General features: G+C 49.6%; 1 protein-coding gene across 1 annotated transcript in view; it reads left to right on the forward strand.

Moving 5' to 3' along the window:
• Positions 1–20,818, forward strand: part of PPFIA3 (PTPRF interacting protein alpha 3) — a 65,104-nt gene that overhangs the window by 38,025 nt on the left and 6,261 nt on the right. Inside the window, 18 exon segments of the mRNA XM_030197952.1 lie at positions 526–609; positions 1,145–1,276; positions 1,789–1,851; positions 6,793–6,872; positions 8,375–8,522; positions 10,403–10,623; positions 11,062–11,284; positions 11,836–11,893; positions 11,896–11,992; positions 12,136–12,296; positions 12,434–12,530; positions 12,923–13,004; positions 13,593–13,793; positions 14,152–14,214; positions 15,877–16,052; positions 16,394–16,491; positions 20,325–20,500; positions 20,675–20,743. Of these exon segments, the coding sequence (XP_030053812.1) occupies positions 526–609; positions 1,145–1,276; positions 1,789–1,851; positions 6,793–6,872; positions 8,375–8,522; positions 10,403–10,623; positions 11,062–11,284; positions 11,836–11,893; positions 11,896–11,992; positions 12,136–12,296; positions 12,434–12,530; positions 12,923–13,004; positions 13,593–13,793; positions 14,152–14,214; positions 15,877–16,052; positions 16,394–16,491; positions 20,325–20,500; positions 20,675–20,743 (2,229 nt within the window).

Consider the following 20,818-nt stretch of genomic DNA (forward strand, 5'->3'; position numbering starts at 1 on the left):
TTTTATCATACACATATTCTATTGTCTGGCAGTGGCACTAGGGCGCAGGAGCTCTTGATCCCTGTCAGAGAAATGGGGTGTGGGGAAGGAAGGGCCCTTCTGTGCCCAGCTTTCCACCCCATGTCTTCCGTTCTGACCAGCTGAAGAAAGATTGTGTGTGTTTGTACACACTTCTTTCCATAAATGAAAATGGCTTTCCTCTGCCAATCTGCCCTAAATCCCCTCTTGCAAACAGAGCAACCATAGGGCCTAAGGGTGTCAGTTCCTAGGGGACTTCAAAGCCTACCCTGTCCCCTCCCCCCCCCCCCCCCCCCCCACTTCTTTTGCAGCACATGTGGGCTGGGGAAAGACTTCTGACAATTCCAGTGTGATGGGCGTTTGCCCTGGATAACATGTTCTGAAGATCTTATTTCTGGTACAGCTAGTATTTGATATCAAAGAAGCTCTTTCTGTCTGTGTCTGTGTCTGTGTCTGCCTCTTGCTCTGTTAATTGTCTCTGTTTGTCCCCTGCCTTCCTACCCACAGGCTGAAGAGAGACACGGAAACTTTGAAGAGAGGCTCCGACAACTAGAAGGTCAGCTGGAGGAGAAAAACCAGGAGCTACAGAGGGTGAGAGATCCAGGATCCAGAACCACAGGGGGTGACAGATCTAGAACCAGGAGCTGAGGGAGGGAGTGAGTGGTAAGAGATCCAGGGCCTGGGATCACAGGGGATAAGAGATCTGGAACCATGAGCAGAGGGAGGGTGTGAGGAGATCCAGGGTCTGGAGTCACAGGGGTGACAGATCTGGAACTAGGAGCTGAGGGAGGGGGTGAGGGGTAAGAGATCCAGGGCTTGAGGTCACCGGGGGTAAGAGATTTGGAACCATGAGCAGAGGGGGAGGGAGGGAGGAGATCTAGGTCTAGAGTCACAGGAGGTGAGAGATCTGGAACCAGAAGCTGAGAGAGGGGGTGAGAGGTAAGAGATCCAGGGTGTGGATCCTCAGGAGTGAGAGGTCCAGAACAAGAGGTTAAGGAGGAGGTGAAGAGCCTGGGACCTAGGTGGAGAAGTCCCGGAGCAGGAGACTTGGTGTAGGGAGATGTGTCCTGAGTGCTTCAGGACCGCGGAGTGCTATAAGCGCATGGAATGTTTTCATCCTTCATAGGCCCGTCAGAGGGAGAAGATGAATGACGAACACAACAAGCGTCTGTCAGAGACTGTAGATAAACTCCTCTCAGAGTCCAATGAGCGGCTGCAGCTGCACCTAAAGGAGAGGATGGGAGCCCTGGAGGAGAAGGTACCCTTCATCCCTCCCCCACCCTATCCACACCCAAACACCCCTACCCTACCCAATCCCTCCCCCCCCCCAAAAAAACAAAACATGTCGGCCTCACCCCATCCATCCCCCACACACCTCCACACCAAGAAAATGGGGGCACTGACCAAGACGGTTAACCCACCCAACCATCTTCCAAATATTCCCACCTCACAACAGCTCCTAGAGGATGGAAACCCAGATGTTCCTAACTGAACACTGCCCTTTGCTTGCTAATTAGGAGTTTCATATCTGGTGTTCCCTCCCCTCCAAGCTGCCCACATCCCTCAGTCGCCTGCTGCTCTATCACAGTCATGCACTGCCCTCCATCAGTCACTCATCATCTTCATCACTGTTTGCACCTGTAACTCCTTTCCTCTCTGTAACTGTCCCCTCCAAGCCCCTGCTGAAGGGTCTGTCTGTCTGCAGAAGTCTCATCTCTCTCTCTCTCTCTCTCTTTCTGTTTGTCCTTTTCTCTCCCCTCCTGCTGTCAGAACGCACTCTCTGAGGAGATAGCCAACCTGAAAAAGCTACAGCATGATATTCTCCTCAACAAGGTTTGTAAATGGCTCCTTCCATTACGTAGCTTCCCACTATTCCATAACCTGCGAGATAGTTGTGTCCATTAACCAGCAGGTGGAGATAGAAAACTGAGCTGAGACATCTCTCTCTAGGCATCCAGTCCAGCTCCTCAGTATTTTCTATCTCCAGCAGATGGATGGACACACTTTTCAGCCTCTGGTTCTGACTGATTTGCTCCTGGTCCAGTTGGTCAACGGGTCCCCAGTTGAGCTTTGGGGGTGGCTTGAGTCTGCACAGATCCCTGTCTCTGATGCCCCATGAATTTACTTCTTCCCTCCCTTCACCTCTCCCCTGTTTCCTGTGGAACTCTCCCTTACAGCACAACAAACTTTAAAAAAAAAAAAAGGTAGAAGGAAAGAGGTTTGCTGGAGAGCATGGGACAGTCCTGATTCTGTCTCTTCTGGGGTAAGACTTGGAGACTAACCTTAGAAGGCTGCAAGTCCTACTTAGTGCAGGGGAGGGATCCTGACTCACCATTTGGGACTCTGTTGTGCTACACTTGTGACAGCTGGTGTGAAGAGTGACTCATGCAGAGGCAGTTAAGGGTGTTCCTGCTCTGGGACCCACCGGCCGACATAGGAGCATTGCAGTGCCTGCAAGTCAGGATTCCCACGGAGTGCAGAGGAAATGGTTGGCGACAACACATCTTCAGATTTGACGCAGCATCCGAATATGTTGGGGTCTTCAGGCTCTACGGCAGGGCTGATACTCAGTTTGATGCAGGAGGGCGCGGGAATGGGCACCATTTTGTCAGGGCCAACTGCTAGTGAGGAGCAGCCTCTGCCTGATCATGTGCGGAGCTCAGCCACCATTTTACAGCCTCAGGGCCCGACAGAGCATTCAGCTGCATTAGTATCTTTGTTTTCTCGGGATTTTATATTGCTCTTACACTAGGCCTATTTACTTAAGCAGGGACAGTCCGAATTGCTGCTCCTCTGGCTCCTAAGAGATCTTGTTTAGACCTCCAGGAGTGAGCAGATGAGGCTGTCTCTGCTTCTCCTTATCTGAAGTGGCCTCGGTCTATTCAGAGGATCCATCGTTGAAGGAGGCGTTAGAGGAGGAGAGCTCCCTCCTGAGGAGGGGGTGATCCAAAAGTAATGAGGTGGTTCATATTTCTTATTTCTGAGACACTGGTGGTGCTTTACATTTAGGAGCCTTCTGCTTCGGCATCAGGAGTTCCATCTTTCTCGATCATGAGGGGGCTTAGAGGTCCTTCTAAGGCCTTCCCAATTCATCCAGATGTTCAAGACCTGATTATAGCAGAATGGGTCTCACTGGACACGGGGCTGAGAGTGGGAATAGCCATGGCTTGCCTCTACCCGTTAGTTCCAGGGCAGAAAGATAAATTGCAGTTTCCCAGGGTGGACTCCCTTGTTACGGCGGTGACCTAAGAAGACCACCTTAGCATTGGAGCTCAGGGCATGCGCTATGCCTTACTCGACTTTGCTCCTTTTATTTATTTATTTATTTATTTATTTATTGCATTTGTATCCCACATTTTCCCACCTCTATGCAGGCTCAATGTGGCTTTTCTGGGGGGGGCCCCGAGTTTTCTATGAGAATGCAATGGTGGTGGCTTATATCAACAAACAAGGTGGGATCCTTAGCCATCCGATTGTGGTGGAGGCGGTCCCCCCTCATGAGTTTGTCGGCAACTCATATCGCTGGATCCTTGAATGTGAAGGCAGACTTTTCAGCAGGCACTTCTTGGACCCGGAAGAATGGGAACTATCCAGCCAGGATTTTCAGCTGATAGTGGACCGATGGGGGTTCTCCATTTCTGGGCTTGATGGTGACAAAAAGGAAAGCCAAAGTGCCAAAGTACTAAAGCCATTGGAAAGAACCGGGCTTGATGGGGATCGATGCCCTACTGCAGCCCTGGCCGGAGACACATCTACTGGTAGGCCGTGTGTTGAAAAGGATCGCATTGCACCAAGGTCAAATAATTCTTGTTGCCCTGGATGTGGATCCTCTCCATCTTCTGCAGGTACACAGCCTAGTGAAGCAAGGTCCAGCGCTTATGGAGAATCTGTGCCCCTTTGGTCTTATGGTTTGGCCATGAAAGTGCTCGGTTGAGACTAAAAGGTTATTCTGATCTTGTCATTGCTACTTTACTTCAGGCTTGGAAATACTCTACATCCATGGCATAATCAAGGATGTGAAGAATGTTGGAGGGCTGGTATTCTAAGCACAGACTTTCTCCCTTCTCTGCTCAGATTGTGCACATCCTAGTGTTTCTCCAGGCAGGTCTTCAAAAAGGACTGGTGTTGGGTTCTCTAAAAATTCAGGTTGCAGCTTTGTCCTGTTTCAGGGGCCAACTATAGAAGACGTCTCTTGAGGCTCACCCGGATATCATTCGATTCTTGTGGGGAGCAGGCCGCTTGTGGCCTTCCTTTTGTATCCCATGTCCAGAGTGGAATCTTAATTTAGTCATTTGGACTCTTCAGAAGCCTCTTTTTGAGGCATTCCAGAAGGCCTCCTTGAAAGATCTTACGCTAAAGACAGTGTTCTTGGTGGCAGTTGTGAGGGCACATAGGGTTTTGGAGCTTCAAGCTCTCTCTTGTTAGGATCCTTTTCTTTGTTTTTCAGAGGCACGGGTCTCCCTGCGCATGGTTCCTTCCTTTCTTCCGAAAGTGGTATCCACTTCCTCCACCCCTATCCCGCTCTCTGTTGGAGTTCCTCAGGGATCTGTCCTTGGACCTCTTCTTTTTTTTCAATCTACACCTCCTCCCTGGGCTCGCTGATCTCATCTCATGGTTTCCAATATCATCTTTATGCTGACGACACCCAGCTTTATCTCTCCACACCAGACATCACTGCGGAAACCCAGGCCAAAGTGTCAGCCTGCTTATCCGACATTGCTGCCTGGATGACCAACCGCCACCTGAAACTGAACATGGCAGGCTCTGCCCTTTCTGCCTCGCCTCACCCTATGCTTGGAATAAACTCCCCGAGCCCATACGCCAAGCCCTCTCCCTTCCCATCTTAAAATCCTTGCTCAAAGCACACCTCTTCAATGTCGCATTCGGTACCTAACCATTATACCTCTATTCAGGAAATCTAGACTGCCCCAACTTGACATTTCGTCCTTTAGATTGTAAGCTCCTTTGAGCAGGGACTGTCCTTCTTTGTTAAACTGTACAGCGCTGCGTAACCCTAGTAGCGCTTTAGAAATGTTAAGTAGTAGTAGTAGCATTTCATCTCAACCAATCTGTGGAGATTCCAGCCTTTTACAGAGAGGGCAAAGAGGCTCAGTATTCTTCCTTGAATACTTCTTGATGTGTGTAGAGTCCTCATTAGACATCTGGAAGTCATGAATGAGTTTCAAAAATCAGACAGACTGTGCTTTTTGGTAAACAGAGGCTTGATCTCATGCCTTCCAAGCCCACCATTGCTAGATGGCTGAAGGAGACTATTGCGTCAACGTACAGTGACATCAAGACTACCTTACTGTCCCCAGCAGATATTTGTGAGGCAGCGATGTTGTCAATGCTGCATACCTTTGCCAAGCACTACAGGGAGGACTTTGCAGCCCACTCAGAAGCCAGTTTTGGGGCTTTGGTCTTCAAGGCGGCGGCGGCGCCAGGATTCCACCCACTCTAGGAGTTGCTTTTGACCTAGGTTTTACCTGATAATTTTCTTTCCATTAATCCTTCCCACTATTCCAGAGGCCTGATGTTTCTGAGATGTTTAGTCGGTGCAAAGTTATGGGTCAAATAACGGCTGTTACCTTGCATGGTGCTTCCTGCATATCTCTAGTTCTCTACAAGTTCTCCAGAGATAAGAGAGGTCCACACATGTTTGCTCATCTGGTTATTGTTAAGGTTTGCGAGTTGTTTAAGGTTGTTGTTTTTATTCTGAATTTCTCCTTACTGCTTGTTTATGTAAATACTGTGGAGCTAGACTGGATGCCAAGAGAGTGGTCTCAGCTCAGTTTTCAGTTCTCTATCTCCACCTACTGGTTGATGGACACAACTATTACAATGGTTTTGGAATAGTGAGAAAGACTAATGGAAAGAAAATTATCAGGTAAGACCTAATTTCTTCATGTGTGTTATCTGTGGCTGCTTGCCTTGTATGGGGATCATAAGGAGCTCTGATCCCTGTTCTTTTGGGTGATGAGGGGAAGAGGTGCTCATTTATCCCTTGCTTTTGGGAGGGAGTGTCTGCATGCCTGATTCGTCCAGTTCGTCATTGCAAGGTTTGGGCCACTATAGTCCCAGGATGAAAGCTTAGAGCCCACACATTTGTGGACTTGGTTTACAATCCCATTTCTCCCACCATCTCTCACTCTGTAATCTTCATTTTAAAAAATCACTTAGAACTATGATGCCTGTGGATCTGGTTTACAATCCCATTGCGTCCACAAATTCTCATGGTTTGACCTTTAGCATAGAATCAGTCAGAGCTGTGACAGCCAATCCCACTACTCCCACCATCTCTCACAATATGATCTTCAGCACAGAATTTTTCACCATTTTGACACTCTCTAGCTCTTACAGTGTGACCTTCAGCAGATCTGGTTTACAATCCTAACACTCTGCAGCTGTCAGCAGTTACTCAGAGCTGTGACAGCTGCAAATTGACTTGTGGTCTCATTGCTGAACAAGCTGTTAGAATGTATTAGCAAATACTGTTAGACTGCACTCCAGCTTACCCCACACTTTGCACTGATAGGATAGTGGATACTAGGTTTGGGCAGGACCAGGGAAAGTCTAGGGATGGAGAGCAGGAGGTATCTGGGAAATGCTCATTTAGCATGGCTCAAATCTGCGGACTGAAGCCTGTGTGACTCTCCACTTTGTGTGGCAGCTTGTGGATCTTTGAGCTGTTTTAGAGAAAGTCCCCCCTCCCCCAGCCAGTTGATGATGCAAGGTGATAATCCCCCTCCCCTTTCTTTTTTTCTTACCTTCCAGGAGCAGCTGTTAGCTGAGATTGAAAGGATGCAAGTTGAGATTGATCAGCTGAGAGGCCGCCCCACCTCAACCTACTCCAGGTATATTAAAGCTTGTGTAGCCCACTTCCACTTACTCCATGTATACTACAGCATGTGAATCCCTCCTCCACTTAATGTAGATATACTACAGCCTATGTATCTCTCCTTCACTACTCTGTGTATCCCTATTTCACATCCTTAAGGTACATTATAGCCCATATAACCCTTCTCCACCTACTGCAGGTATGTTGTAAACCACATATCCATCCTCCACTTACTCCAGATATACTACAGCCTGTGCATTTCTCCTCTACCTACTCCAGGTATACTATAGCCTACGTACCCCTCCTCTAAATACTCCAGGTATACTACAGCCTTGGACTTCCTCCGCTACATACTGCAGTTATACTACAGCTTATGTATTCCTCCTCTACCTACTCCAGGTATACTATAGCCCCACGTACTCCTCCTCTACATACTCCAGATATACTACAGCCTGGGAATTCATCCTCTACCTACTCCAGTTATAGTACAGCCTTGTATCCCTCCTTTACCTACTCCAAGTATAATATAGCCTTGACTACTGCAACCTACTCCTCACTGGCCTCCCACTTAACCATCTATCCCCCCTTCAATCCGTTCAGAACTCTGCTGCACGTCTTATATTCCGCCTGAACCGATATACTCATATCACCCCTCTCCTCAGGTCACTTCACTGGCTTCCGATCAGATACCGCATACAGTTCAAGCTTCTTCTTCTTACCTACAAATGCACTCAGTCTGCAGCCCATCATTACCTCTCTACCCTCATCTCCCCTTACGTTCCCGCCCGAAACCTCCGCTCACAGGACAAATCCCTCCTCTCAGTACCCTTCTCCAACACCGCCAATTCCAGGCTTCGCCCATTCTGCCTCGCCTCACCCTATGCTTGGAATAAACTTCCTGAGCCCTTACGCCAAGCCCCCTCCCTACCCATCTTCAAATCCTTACTCAAAGCCCACCTCTTCAATGTTGCTTTCGGCACCTAACCTTTATACCTTTCAGGAAATCTAGACTGCCCCAGTTTGACGACCCCTACTTGTCTGACTGTACATTTGTCCTTTAGATTGTAAGCTCTTTGAGCAGGAACTGTCCTTCTATGTTAAATTGTACAGCGCTGCGTAACCCTAGTAGCGCTTTAGAAATGTTATATAGTAGTAATAGTAGTATGTACCCTCTTGCACATACTCCAGGTATACTACAGCCTGTGTATCTGTCCTCTACCTACTCCAATATAGGTCATGTACCCCTCCTCTGCCTACTCCATGTTCACTATAGCCTGCGTATCCCTCCCCTGCCTGTTCTAGGTATGTTATCCCAGTACATTTTGCTCATTTTTCCCCTTAACCTGTCCCAGGTCCTGTTTTCTGGGATGCTACCTTCCCATGTCCCATTTTATATGAATATCTAGAATTCACTCTGTTTCTATCGATTGTGGATGGATCTACTCCAAAAACATTTCTCCTTCTCTTTTTTTTGTCCTTCCCTCAATCACTTCCTCTCTCTGTACTGCCCTCCTCCAGGTCCCTCCCAGGCAGTGCACTGGAGCTCCGTTACTCTCAGGCCCCAACGCTCCCCATGGGGAGTCACGGGGAACACTACAGCAGTAGTGCAGTCGTGCGCAGGCCGAAGAGGGGTCGCTGGGCTGCACTTAAAGATGACCCTTCCAAGGTATGATACAAGCGCTGATCTAAATTCTCCCTGCATGACTTCAGGGACTAGATGCTCACCTACAGCAGTTTGTCCAGTGCAATAATGTCCCTTAGCTATGTCTGGAGCACCTCTCCTTATCTGCACTGTGTGATAGAGTTATACTTATTGCTGTCCCCCTCTCCTGTATTAGGGTTACCATATTTTGTCCCCCAAAAGGAGGACACATGCCCCGCCCCCTTTCACACCCTCGCTCCGCCCCCTGTCACATTTTCCCCTCCTCCCATCACACACCCATCACCCCCCCTTCCCCGTCACCCCCCTCCCCTTACCTTACTACTGCCCTGGTGGTCTAGTGACCTCTTTGGGGCAGGAAAGAGCCCCCTCTTTCATGCCCAGAGCGCTGCCCTTAATGCATCCTTCCTGTTGCTGATCTCGGTGCCGATTCAAAATGGCTGCTGAGAGTTGAAGTCTCGCAAGGTCACTTCAACTCTCGGTGGCCATTTTGAATCAGCAACAGGAAGGCGGAAGAGGTCACTAGACTAGGGTTACCATATGGCTCCAAAAAAGGGAGGACAGATTGAGCCATTCTGGGTTTTACTTCCATTGATTTCAGTGGAAGCAAAACCTGGACTGGATCAATGTGTCCTCCTTTTTCTGGAGCCATATGGTAACCCTACACTAGACCACCAGGGCAGTAGTAAGTAAGGGGAGGAGAGGCTAGCAATCTGCCCGTTTGTCCACCCACCAGCCTGACCGTTTGTCCAGAAATCCAGACAAATGGGCAGATTGGCAAAACCTGCCCGGTTGCCCGGACATGTCCTCAAAAAGACGACATGTCCGGGTAAATCCAGACATATGGTAACCCTATTCTGTATGCCCTGATAATGTGGTTCCCTTCCTTATCTGCACCCTGAGATTCTGTCTTACTTATTGCTGTCCCCCTCTCCTGTATGCCCTGATAATGTGGTTCCCTCCCTTAGTTGCACCCTGAGATTGTGTCACACCTATTGCTGTCCTCCCTCTCCTGTATGCTCTGATAATGTGGTTCCTTCTCTGTGCAAATCAAAAGAAAAAGCGTGAAGTGGACAAATAACTCCAGAGACTGGGACAACTGAGAAGAACAGGAAAACTTTATTACGGACTCAACACAGATCTGTGTTTCGGCCAGAGGCCTGCCTCAAGAGTCTAAAAACATATAAAATAGTATATAAACATAAAAAATTATAAAATATGTGAAACATATACAATACAATGTCACACTTAATATTTTCCCTGTGTCCTTTGTGCCCTGATAGTTGTCACTTTCCATCCCTGTGCTATGTGGTTGTATCACATTTATTACTGTTCCTCTCCCTGGTATGGCCATTATTACCCCCCTCCCTAGTACCTCTTGGTAATGTGGTTATTGCCCTTGTCTGCACTCAGTGATTGTGTCACACGTGATACTTTCCCATGTCCTGTAGGCCCTTATAAAATTGTCCGTTCCCATCTCTGCCCATGTGATAATGTTAGTTACTGCTGTCCTTCCCTCTCTGGTACTGCCTGATAAAGTGGTTCCTTCTCTCTTCCCTGGCCTTCCCTGGATGCTGCTCATGTAAGTATCTTTTGTGCTTCTCTGTGACCTAAAGTTTCTGGGAGGGAGGACTGGATTGAGGATCCCTTTAGGAAGCAATGGTGAAACCTGTTTCTCCTTCCTTTCTGCACCGTCTCTTCATCGTTTATCACTCTTGGTTGCCTCTCTCCACCACATGTTCCTCATTCCCTCCCTCGCACTCTTCTCCTCCTCCCAATGATTTTCTCCTTCTCTTTCCTTTCTCTTCAACCTCATTTTCCTTATTCTTTCTTTTTTTCTTTCTCCGCCCATCCCCCCTTTCTGTCTCCCCTCGTGTCATGCGCAGATCTTGACCCTGGATGAGGAGGAGTGGGAACGAGTGCAGCAGGCCAGCGTGTTGGCAAATGTGGCACAGGCCTTTGAGGGGGAGCTGGAGGGCTCGGATGAGGATGATCGAGACACGCTGTTCAACTCAGCCGACCTGCTGTCCCCCAGTGGCCAGACGGACGTTCAGACGTTGGCAATCATGCTTCAGGAACAGCTGGAAGCCATCAACAAGGAGATAAAGTGAGGGGTCACTGTGGGTGGGTGGGGGTATTAGGACCCACAGCAGAGATAGGACTGCAGCATAGGATCTGTCTGCGCCGCAAGCCTTGTCTACACTGTAGGGTCTGTCTGCGCAGCAGGCCTTGTCTACACCCTAGGGTCTGTCCACACCACAGGCCTTGTCTACACCGTAGGGTCTATCCACACCACAGGCCTTGTCTACACCGTAGGGTCTGTCTGTGCTGCAGGGCCTATCTGCATTGTAGGGTTTGTCTGTGCCTTAAGTTCTGTCTGCATCATAAAGTCTATTTGTGCTGTGAGGCCTTTGGTCTGTGACATTTTATTTATAAGGAAATCAAGGGAGGGATTGTTGCTGCCTTGGGGATGGAACCAAGGGGAGCAGATCAGGTCTTTCTGTTCTCCCCTTCCTGTCCTTACTCTGCTTCTGTTCCCTTTCAGGCTGATACAAGAAGAGAAAGAGACTACAGAGCTTCGAGCAGAAGAGATTGAAAGTCGGGTGACCAGCGGCACGCTGGATGGTTCTCTGGGTCGCTATCGCTCCGCTGCCTCCATCCCCACTTCTGTCACCACTTCCACCTTGGCCAGCCCCTCCCCACCCAGCAGTGGGCACTCCACACCCAGGGTTACTCCCCATAGCCCTGCCCGGGAGGGAGAGAAGTTTGTAAGTACCCACCCTGCCCACTCTGCGACCCCTTTGGGCAGCCTGCCACACCCACTATCCCCGTAGGGTCCCAAAATGAGAGGCGCATTGGTACCTTTTGCTTCAGTGCAGCTGTGCTGGCAGGGCTATGAGTCAGGCTTCTCGCTCGGGAGAAAGGGGCCATTCTTTCTGAATGCTATTTTGGAGTGCTGGGGGTTTTTTCTGTGTTATTTTATGGGGTGCTGGGGGGTTCCTCTGTGTTTCTTTTTTGGGGTGCTAGAGGTTAACCTCTGAGTTTGCTCTTTTGGGAGGCTAAGGTTATCCTTGGTTTGCTATTTTGTGTTAGGGGGTATCATCTGTGTTACTTTTTTAGGGTTCTGGGGGTTATTCTCTGTGGTTACTGGGGGTTTCTTCAGTGTTATTTTTTTGGGGTGCTGGGGTTATCTGTTGGTGCTGGGGATTTCCTCTAGATGATTTTTTGGGGGTTACTGGGGATTACTCTTGCAGGGTTGTTTTGGGTATAAATGTTGTGCTCTAACTCTCACGGACCTTTTCTTTCACACTCCGCCCAGAACCATGTGCCAAAGGAAGATGTTCGTGAGGAGAAGCCACAGGTCCCTAGTGAGATCACACCCCAATGACGCCACGGGCAGTGTGTCTGGAGAGAATGACGCAAGCTCTAGCGCTGCAGAACAGCTCACTGGAGGAAGGCCGGGAGCTCCGGGGAAGGTAGGCCATGCGTACTGAGACAGTATGAACGCTGGGGTTTGGAGGGGTAAGACTACCGAGTACTAAGCAGATGAAGGAGGAAGGGGTTCCTAGAGGCACGTATTGGTAACTGTTATCTTTCTCCCTCCCCCTCGCCCTTCCAGCCTGGGTCAGGAGGGTCTGAGCAGTGTCAACAGCACCAGCCAGGATTCACTTCACAAGGTCACAAAGAAGAAAAGCATCAAATCTTCCATTGGCCGCCTCTTCGGCAAGAAAGAGAAAGGCCGGATGGGGCAGCTGGGTGGCCGGGATTCCCCCTCACTGGGTAAGGGCCACATCCCGTATCCCGACATGTTTATGTGCCAATTCACAACCTTGCTCCTTGGTGAAGAGAAACAGGAGCTTACATGGGGGGGGGGGGGGGGGCTGCAGTATCTTATCTCTTTTTCCTTCTTTCTACAGCTGGGACCCCCTCAGAGGAGATGTCTCCTGCAGATCCCATGGGTCTCACCAAGCTTGCAGGGTCTGTGGAGAAAGACAGACGAAACAAGAAAAGTGAGTGGGTTCCTGAGGCCAAGTAGAGCTTAGAACCCAGAACTGGATGTCTATGCAGGGTGGGGGCTTAGAACCCAGAGCTGGGGGTACCTGTTTGGGACAGGGCTTAGAATCTAGAGCTGGGTGCCTATGCAGGGCAGGGCTTAGAACTCAGAGCTGGATGTCTGGGCATGGGGCTTAGAACCCACTGCTGGGTTGTTATGCAGAGTGGGGCTTAGAACCCAGAGTTGGGTACTTGTGCAGAGTGAATCTTAGAACCCAGAGATGGATGCTTGTACAGGGTTGGGCTTGGAAGTCCGCAGAAAGTGGGTCATACAACCCAGAATCAGGACTAGGACATTTCTGGGTGGTAAGGGGCTGTGGCACATAATGAATGACCTGTTCTGTCCCTTGCAGGCATGAATTGCTGGAAGATGCCTGTAGGCAGGGGCTGCCCTTTGCTGCATGGGATGGACCTACAGTCGTGTCCTGGTTGGAGGTATCATATGGGGTTCTGGGTCTGTGTGCAGAGTGAGGGGGCTGGTGGTGATGTGATCCTAAATGTGGGAGAGGATATATTAGGAGCATGTATGTAAGGGGTAATACAGGAGGTATTTTTGAGGGATAATTTTTTTGGAGGGGAGTGAATGGGTAAAACTGTGATGCATAGGTGAAAAGGTGGAACAGTATGTCTGTGTGTGAGGAGGTACTAAGGGGTGTGCATGTTTACGGGGGGATGATACATGTAAGTAGGAGAGGGATACGGGGCAGGGGATATCAGTTAGGGTGGAGGAAGAACGAGGAGTACTGAGCATATCAGTATATGAGGTATATCCGTTCCTCAATATCACGTCCTTGTCCTCTCTTATTCACTCCACTAAGGTTGGTTGCATCTCTGGGGTTGGCATTTGATTATTGGATGCCCCAAAGCATCTGTTTGTGCCCCTGTTAGGGTCAAAGGTACCTGAATGCAGTAAAGTTCAACCCTCTGTCCGAGCTGGGCTGATAGAGCCACCGGTCCATGAAGGCCTTGCACTGTCCTAGGTTTCTGTTTCCTGGCTGCCTGACATGCTGTCTCTCTCCACAGCTTTGGGTGGGGATGCCTGCTTGGTATGTGGCTGCCTGCCGAGCGAATGTGAAAAGTGGCGCCATTATGGCCAACCTATCAGACCCAGAGATCCAGCGAGAGATCGGCATTAGTAACCCTCTACATCGACTGAAGCTGCGCCTGGCCATCCAGGAAATGGTGTCTCTCACTAGCCCATCTGCACCAGCCACATCCCGCACGGTAAGAGGATGTCTCGACTCAGCCGTGTGCATGAGACCCTGCCCAGCCCTGTCTCATATCATGTGTGACATGAGTCTGCCCGTCCTGGTACCATCCCATTTCTGGCACAACCCTACCCTACCTGGTACGTCCTCATGAATGATGGTCCTTGTCCAGCCTTTTAACATCCCATTCATTGCATGACCCTGTCTGACCTCATACTGTCCCACTTTGTACCATATGGTTCTCGTTGTGGGCACGTCTGGCTTTGTATGTTCCAGGATTTCTGTCAGCATATGAATTCCTAGTTCCTTTCTCCTTTTTCTTGACATCCTGGGGGTGATGGATGTGACTGATTTCATTTGGATCATGTGAGCAGTCTACTGGCAACGTTTGGATGACCCATGAGGAGATGGAGTCCTTGACTGCCACAACAAAACCAGTGAGTCTTACTGCTCAACTCTCTTCCTCCTCGTGCAGAGGTCACAGGGCTTCTGTTTTTTGCATGATTTGTGGTCCTGCACTCTGCATGGCTTTCGGCACCGCAGTGTCTCGGTGTTCCTGTGATCTGTATAGCTCTTGGCACCGCAGGCGTCTCAGTGTTCCTATGGTCTGTATGGCTCTTGGCACTACAGGCATCTCAGTGTTCCTGTGGTCTGTATGGATCTTGGCACCGTAGGCGTCTCAGTGTTCCTGCACTCTGCATAATTTGTGGTCCTGCGCTCTACATAACTCTTGCCACTGCAAAATATAAGAACATAAGAGTTGCTATAATGGGTCAGACCAAGGCAGTGGTGTGCTGGAGCAGGCTCTCACAGGCTCTCGAGAGCCGTTTGTTAAGTTTTTAAGAATTTTGGGAGCCGGTTCTCCATGGCTACTTTAACAAATGGATCCCAAAATGTGGGCTTGGGCCCCTCCTGAATTCTCTTTTACTTTGCTGATGAGAGAGAGCCCCCTGTTAACAATTTACCAGCACACCCCTGGACCAAGGTCCATTTAGCCCAGTATCCTGTTTCTAACAGTGACCAGTACAGGTCATAAATACCAGCAGAGTCCCAGAAATTGCAAGATTCCAAGGCTGCAGATCCCAGGAATAAGCAATGGCTTTGCCTACCTTAACAATAGTTTATGGATTTTTCCTTCAGGAATTTGTCTTTATTTTATTTTATTTTAAACCCAGCTACACTAACTGCTTTTTTTACTTGGTCCAGAGGTTAATTGTATGTTGAATGAAAAAATATTTTCTCCTATTTGTTTTAAATGTGCCATTATGTAAGGGGTCTTGCTGTTCCTGCTCTTTGCACAGCTCTCAGCGCCACAGGGGTCTCAGTTTTCCTGTTCTTTGTATGACTGTGGGTGCCACAGGGGTCTCAGTTCTCTTGCTCTTTGCATGGCTTTCAATGCTTCTGTGCTTTGCATGCCTTGTGGTCCTGTAGTGATCCTGTGCTATGCCTGGTTCCTATTACTTCCTGCTTCTCCGTGCTTTCTCTTTGCCTGCAGAAGCTCATATAACACTGCTAACTGCTGCCCTCTCACTTCTCCTTTCTCCTGCTCGCTAACCCCCAATCTCTGGCAGGAGTCGAAGGAGATCAGCTGGGAACAGGTATGGGCATCTCTCTCTCACTCTGGAACCTTGGCTTACACCCAGCATATCAGTGAGCTCTGGATTTACTGTGCCTCCAGCACAGCAGCCTCTCACCTGCCCTTCCAGCCAGTCCTGGGCTCAAAGCTGTCATCCAGTGAAAATAAGGCCATAAATCCCCTTATTCTCTGTCTGATGGCTCATGCACTATCCCATCTTTCCCAATGTCCCCCCCTCCTCTGGTTCTCCTTTCACCTGGTGTCCCCCTGCCTCCAGCTATCCTCTGCCTAGTGCCCCCCCTCCTCTGGTTGTTCCTCACCTGGTGTCCCTCCTCCTCAGACTCACAAGTGTCCCTCTCCTCTGGTTCTCCTCTCACCTGATGTCCCCCTTGCTCTGGTTCTCCTCTCTCCTGGAGTCGCCCTTTCCCCAATTGTCCTCTCATTAACTGACCCCCCCCCCCCCTCTTCCGGTCCTCCCCAGTTACTCATGTACTCAATGTCCCTGCTTTTGTGCCTCTCTCAGATCTTAGCGTACGGCGACATGAATCACGAGTGGGTGGGGAATGACTGGCTCCCCAGTTTGGGCTTGCCGCAGTACCGAAGTTATTTCATGGAGTCCCTCGTGGATGCTCGGATGCTGGACCACCTCAACAAGAAGGAGCTCCGAGGACAGCTGAAGATGGTGGACAGCTTTCACAGGTGAGGGAGGGGATACAGTATGGTGGGGAGTTGTGGAGGAGGGGTTAGAGAGGTGAAGAGAGCAGGGAGGGGAGGAATAGAGGATTTGAAGGGTGTTTGAAGGATAGGTGAATAGGGGCATGGAGGGAGTATAAAGTAAAGGAGGAGGAATGGACAGGAGGAGGGCTGTGGGGAGGTAAGGGTAATAGAAGAGGATGCGTAGGAGGGAGAAAGGGAGCTGTGGGTGAGGGGTTAGGGAAGGATGAAGGTGTGGGAGGAGGAATGGAGGGAGGGGGATGTAGGCAAAAGGGCATAGCAGCCTACCTCTCAATTGTGCCCCTCTCCTGTGATTTTGCCCCTAGGGTCAGCCTGCACTATGGGATCATGTGTCTGAAACGGCTAAACTATGACCGGAAGGAGCTGGAGAGGAGACGGGATGAGAGTCAAAACCAGCTGAAAGGTACAGACCCTTCCCTGACACAGGAATCTGGACCTCTGGATTGTATAGGAATCTTATTAATGTGTGATCTTAGTCCAAGGCCCCCTCCTCAGCACCTATAACTCACAGAAATCCATTTACCAGAGAAGCGGGTTTGTGGCGCGTGTCTGCCTTTCCTTTGCATAAGAACATAGGCTGTGCCATGTTGGCTCAAGCCAGCCGCCCCTCAAGTCCAATATCCTGTCCTCAGCAACAGCCAGAGATACTAAATCTACTTGGCTCATGGACTTTTAGAACATAAGAATTGCCATGCTGGGTCAGAGCAATGGTTCATCTAACCCAGTATCCTGCTTCCAACAGTAGCAGTCCAGGTAACAAGTACCTGTTACAGTCCCAGAAAGTGGTAAGATCCCTGCTACTGCCTCCAGGAATAAGCTGTGCCTTTCCCCAAGTCTACCTTAAAATTACTTTCTGGACTTTTATTCCTGGAATTTGTCCAAACATTGTTTAAACCCAGCTACATAACTACTTTTACCCTAATAACGGTTTCTGGACGTTTCCTCCTGAAATTTATCCAAACCTTAAGAACATAAGAGTAACCATAGTGGGTCAGACCAATGGTCCATCTAGCCCAGTATCCTGCTTCCAATAGTGGCCAAGTCAGGTCACAAGTACCTGGCGAATAGTAGCCATTCCTTTGTTGGTGGGTGCTGAAGCCCTGCCAGTCAAAGAAATCCATTGTCAAAGCAGCCTCCCTTCTCCATGCCGCCCCAGGAACAAGGAAGCCTTTTTAAACCCAGCTGCATTAACTGCTTTTACCTTAATAATAGTTTCTGGACTTTTTCTCCAGGAAATTGTCCAAACCTTTTTTAAACCCAGTTACATAACTGCTTTTGCCTTAATAATGGTTTCCAGGGCCACCGAGAGACTAAGCCGGGCTTGGGGCAAGGCCACCCCCAACCCCCTGCCCCCGCCGCTGCTGCAGTCCCTGGTCTCACCTGCCTGCCCTCAGCTCCCTGGTCTCACCTGCCTGCCCTCAGCTCTGTCCGCCACTGGGCCCCCTGCATTAAAATCGGCAGCGCCTCAGCTGAGCTCCATTTGGAAAGGCAGATCGCCTCCCTTCGGGCTTTCCCTCACTGTGTCCCGCCCTCGTCTGATGTAACTTCCGGTTTCTGCGAGGGACACAGGGAGGGCCCGAAGGGAGGCGATCTGCCTTTCCAAACGGAGCTCAGCTGAGGTGCTGCCGATTTTAATGCAGGGGGCTCAGTGGCGGACGGAGCAGAGGTCAGGCAAGTGAGACTGGGGACTGCAGCACCGGGCCCCAGGAATTTTGTCCCCCCTGCCCCCCCCCCCCCCCCTCTCGCCGGCCCTGATGGTTTCTGGTCTTTTCCTTCTGAAATGTGTCCAAACCTTTTTTAAACCCTGCTACACTAAGCACTTTTACCACTTGTTTCAGCAATGGGTTCCGGATATTAGCTTGTCAAGGCTCTTTTTAAACCAGCTGCTCTTCCACATCTCTTAATGCAACAAATTACACAACTTAATTGTACAGTGGGTGAAAAAAATACTTTCTCCAATTTGTTTGAAATTTTCTGCCTGTCAGTTCCATGGAGTGCATCTCAGTCTCTCTCTGGCTCTGTCTCTCTGTGTGTCTTTGTCAGACTGTGAGTTCTTGTACCAAGTAGAGCGCTGTTGAGCCTGGTACTCGGACTAGGTTCTGCTTGGCGGCTGGACAACCCCGGGTTTCACCTGTGCTGATCGCTGTTCCCCAGAGGTTGAGCCCCTAGGTGCGGGCAGCCTGCAGGACAGGGAACGGAGCTGGAAGCGGGGGGATGAATGTATCGGCCAGGCAGGCAGCAGGTCAAGAGAGTAATCCAGGTACAAGCGGCAGTCAGTAGGCAGGCGGCAGGCAAGAGAGTAATCCAGGTACAGGCGAAAGTCAGTAGGCAGGTGGCAGGCAAGAGAGTAATCCAGGTACAGGCAAGTCAGTAGGCAGGCGGCAGGCAAGAGAGTAATCCAGGTACAGGCGAAAGTCAGTAGGCAGGCGGCAGGCAAGAAAGTAATCCAGGTACAGGCAAAAATCAGTAGGCAGGCAGCAGGCAAGAGAGTAATCCAGGTACAGGCGAAAGTCAGTAGGCAGGCGGCAGGCAAGAGAGTAATCCAGGTACAGGCGAAAGTCAGCAGGCAAGCGGCAGGCAAGAGAGTAATCCAGATGCAGGCCAAAGTCAGTAGGCAGGCAGAAGGGTAATCCAGGTACAGGCAAAGTCAGCAACAAGGGACCAGTAGATAAGAAGCAGACTACAGAGTTAGAAACACCTACCAAAGTAGAAGCCGAAGCATGGAGCCAAGGGAGAGCTCAGCTGATAGTGCTGGCGTTTGACATCAGCAGGGAGAAGGGGCACAGCCATAGGACAAGAGCAAGGGAAAGAGGAACTGGAAAACCAATAGGAGACAAGCAAGAGAAGCCAGGCAGAGGAAGAGCAGACCTAGGTGGGTGGAAGCAAAGCAATCAAGGAGCCTGGAAGCCAGGCAGAGAGAGAGCAGAAACAGGTGCATGGAAGCAAAGCAATTAAGGAGCCTGCAACCACTGCTCTCTGAACAAACCCAGAGAGGACTACACACACATGGCTCAGGCAGTGCCAATCAAGTGTGCATGTCAATGGGACCCTGCGCAGCCCGAGGACGCTGCTTGCGTTGAGGTAGGGGACATGACAGTCTTGGGGTTTCTGACTGTCTTTCTGTGCCACAGACGTGATGACCTGGTTCAGAGTTGGGCTTTGGTGGGGTCAGTGGAAGTATGTGGAGAAATATATAACTCATCTCTCTTTCTGACCACTGGACATGGTGGTCTAGTCTGGTTATTGTGTGTGGGGGTATTTATTTATTTATTTGTTACAACATTTTCCCCACCCATTTGCAGGCTCAATGTGGCTTACATAATAACGGAGAGGCGTTTGCAGACTCCGGTGTGAGCAAATACAAAATGATGTTGTGGTAAGATAAAGTTCATGTGGCACAGCCACATTAGGGAATCGTGCAACGGAAGAGTTGAGTTATGTCCATTACGTATTTTAGTTTTGATATGTTGCAGAGATCAGGTATTTAAGTTGGATCGATAGGGTATGCCTTTTTAAACAGGCTAGTTTTTAGTGATTTCAGGAAGTTTAGGTGGTCGTACGTCATTTTCAAGGCTTTTGGTAGTGCATTCCACAGTTGCGTGCTTATGTAGGAGAAACTGGATGCGTAAGTTGATTTATATTTGAGTCCTTTGCAGCTTGGGTAGTGCAGATTTAGAAACGTTCGTGTTGATTTGGATGTGTTTCTAGTTAGTAAGTCAGTCAAGTCTGTCATGTATCCTGGGGCTTCGCCGTAGATGATTTTGTGAACCAGGGTGCAGATTTTGAAAGCAATGCGTTCTTTGATTGGGAGCCAGTGTATCTTTTCGCAGAGGGGTTTTGCGCTTTCAAATCGTGTTTTTCCAAATATAAGCCTAGCTGCTGTGTTTTGTGCGGTTTTAAGGTTTGTTCTTTGCATCCCGCATAAATTCCATTGCAGTAGTCTATGTGGCTTAGTACCATTGATTGTATCAGGTTGCGAAATGTTTCCCTCGGGAAGAATTGTTTCAAGCGTTTGAGTTTCCACATTGATTTGTTTGGGTGAGTTTGGGTATGTATTAGTGAATGGCTGTGTTTATGTTTATTTATTTATAACCCACATTTATCCAAGGGGTGTGTGTGTGTTTCTGGTTGGCTGGATGTGTGTGGGTTTGTATTAGTAAGTAGTTGTGTGTGTGTTTCTGGTTGGTTGGGTGACTGCTTAGGCCTGAATAACTCATCTCTCTTTCTCTCCCCCAGATGTGATGGTTTGGTCCAATGAGCGGGTGATGTGTTGGCTGCAGTCTTTGGGGCTGAAGGAATTTGCAGGGAACCTGCAGGAGAGTGGGGTCCATGGGTCGCTCATTGCACTGGACGACACCTTTGACTTCACCGACCTGGCACTGTTGCTACAGATCCCGACACAGAACACACAGGTGGGGGCCCCAGGGAGGTGAGGCTGCTCCTTTAGATCTAGGGGAGGGTTGGGGTCAGTGAAGATGCCTTTTACCTCACTCTTACCTAGGATGGGTGGGGATCACGGTCCGTGCAGAGGTCTCTGTTCTCTCAGCTACAGACCCTCCGTTCATTTTTCTTTCTGGCTGTTACAGGCACGGCAAATCCTGGAAAAGGAATTTGCTAACCTGATCAGCGTGGGAACAGACCGCAGGCTGGATGAGGTAAGTGTCAGGGCAGAGAGGGAAGGAGGAAGGAAACAGGACGTTGAAGGGAGAGGCAGGGATGGAGAGAGGGAG

Source organism: Microcaecilia unicolor, chromosome 3, assembly GCF_901765095.1.
Source record: "Microcaecilia unicolor chromosome 3, aMicUni1.1, whole genome shotgun sequence".
NCBI classification, from domain to species: domain Eukaryota; kingdom Metazoa; phylum Chordata; class Amphibia; order Gymnophiona; family Siphonopidae; genus Microcaecilia; species Microcaecilia unicolor.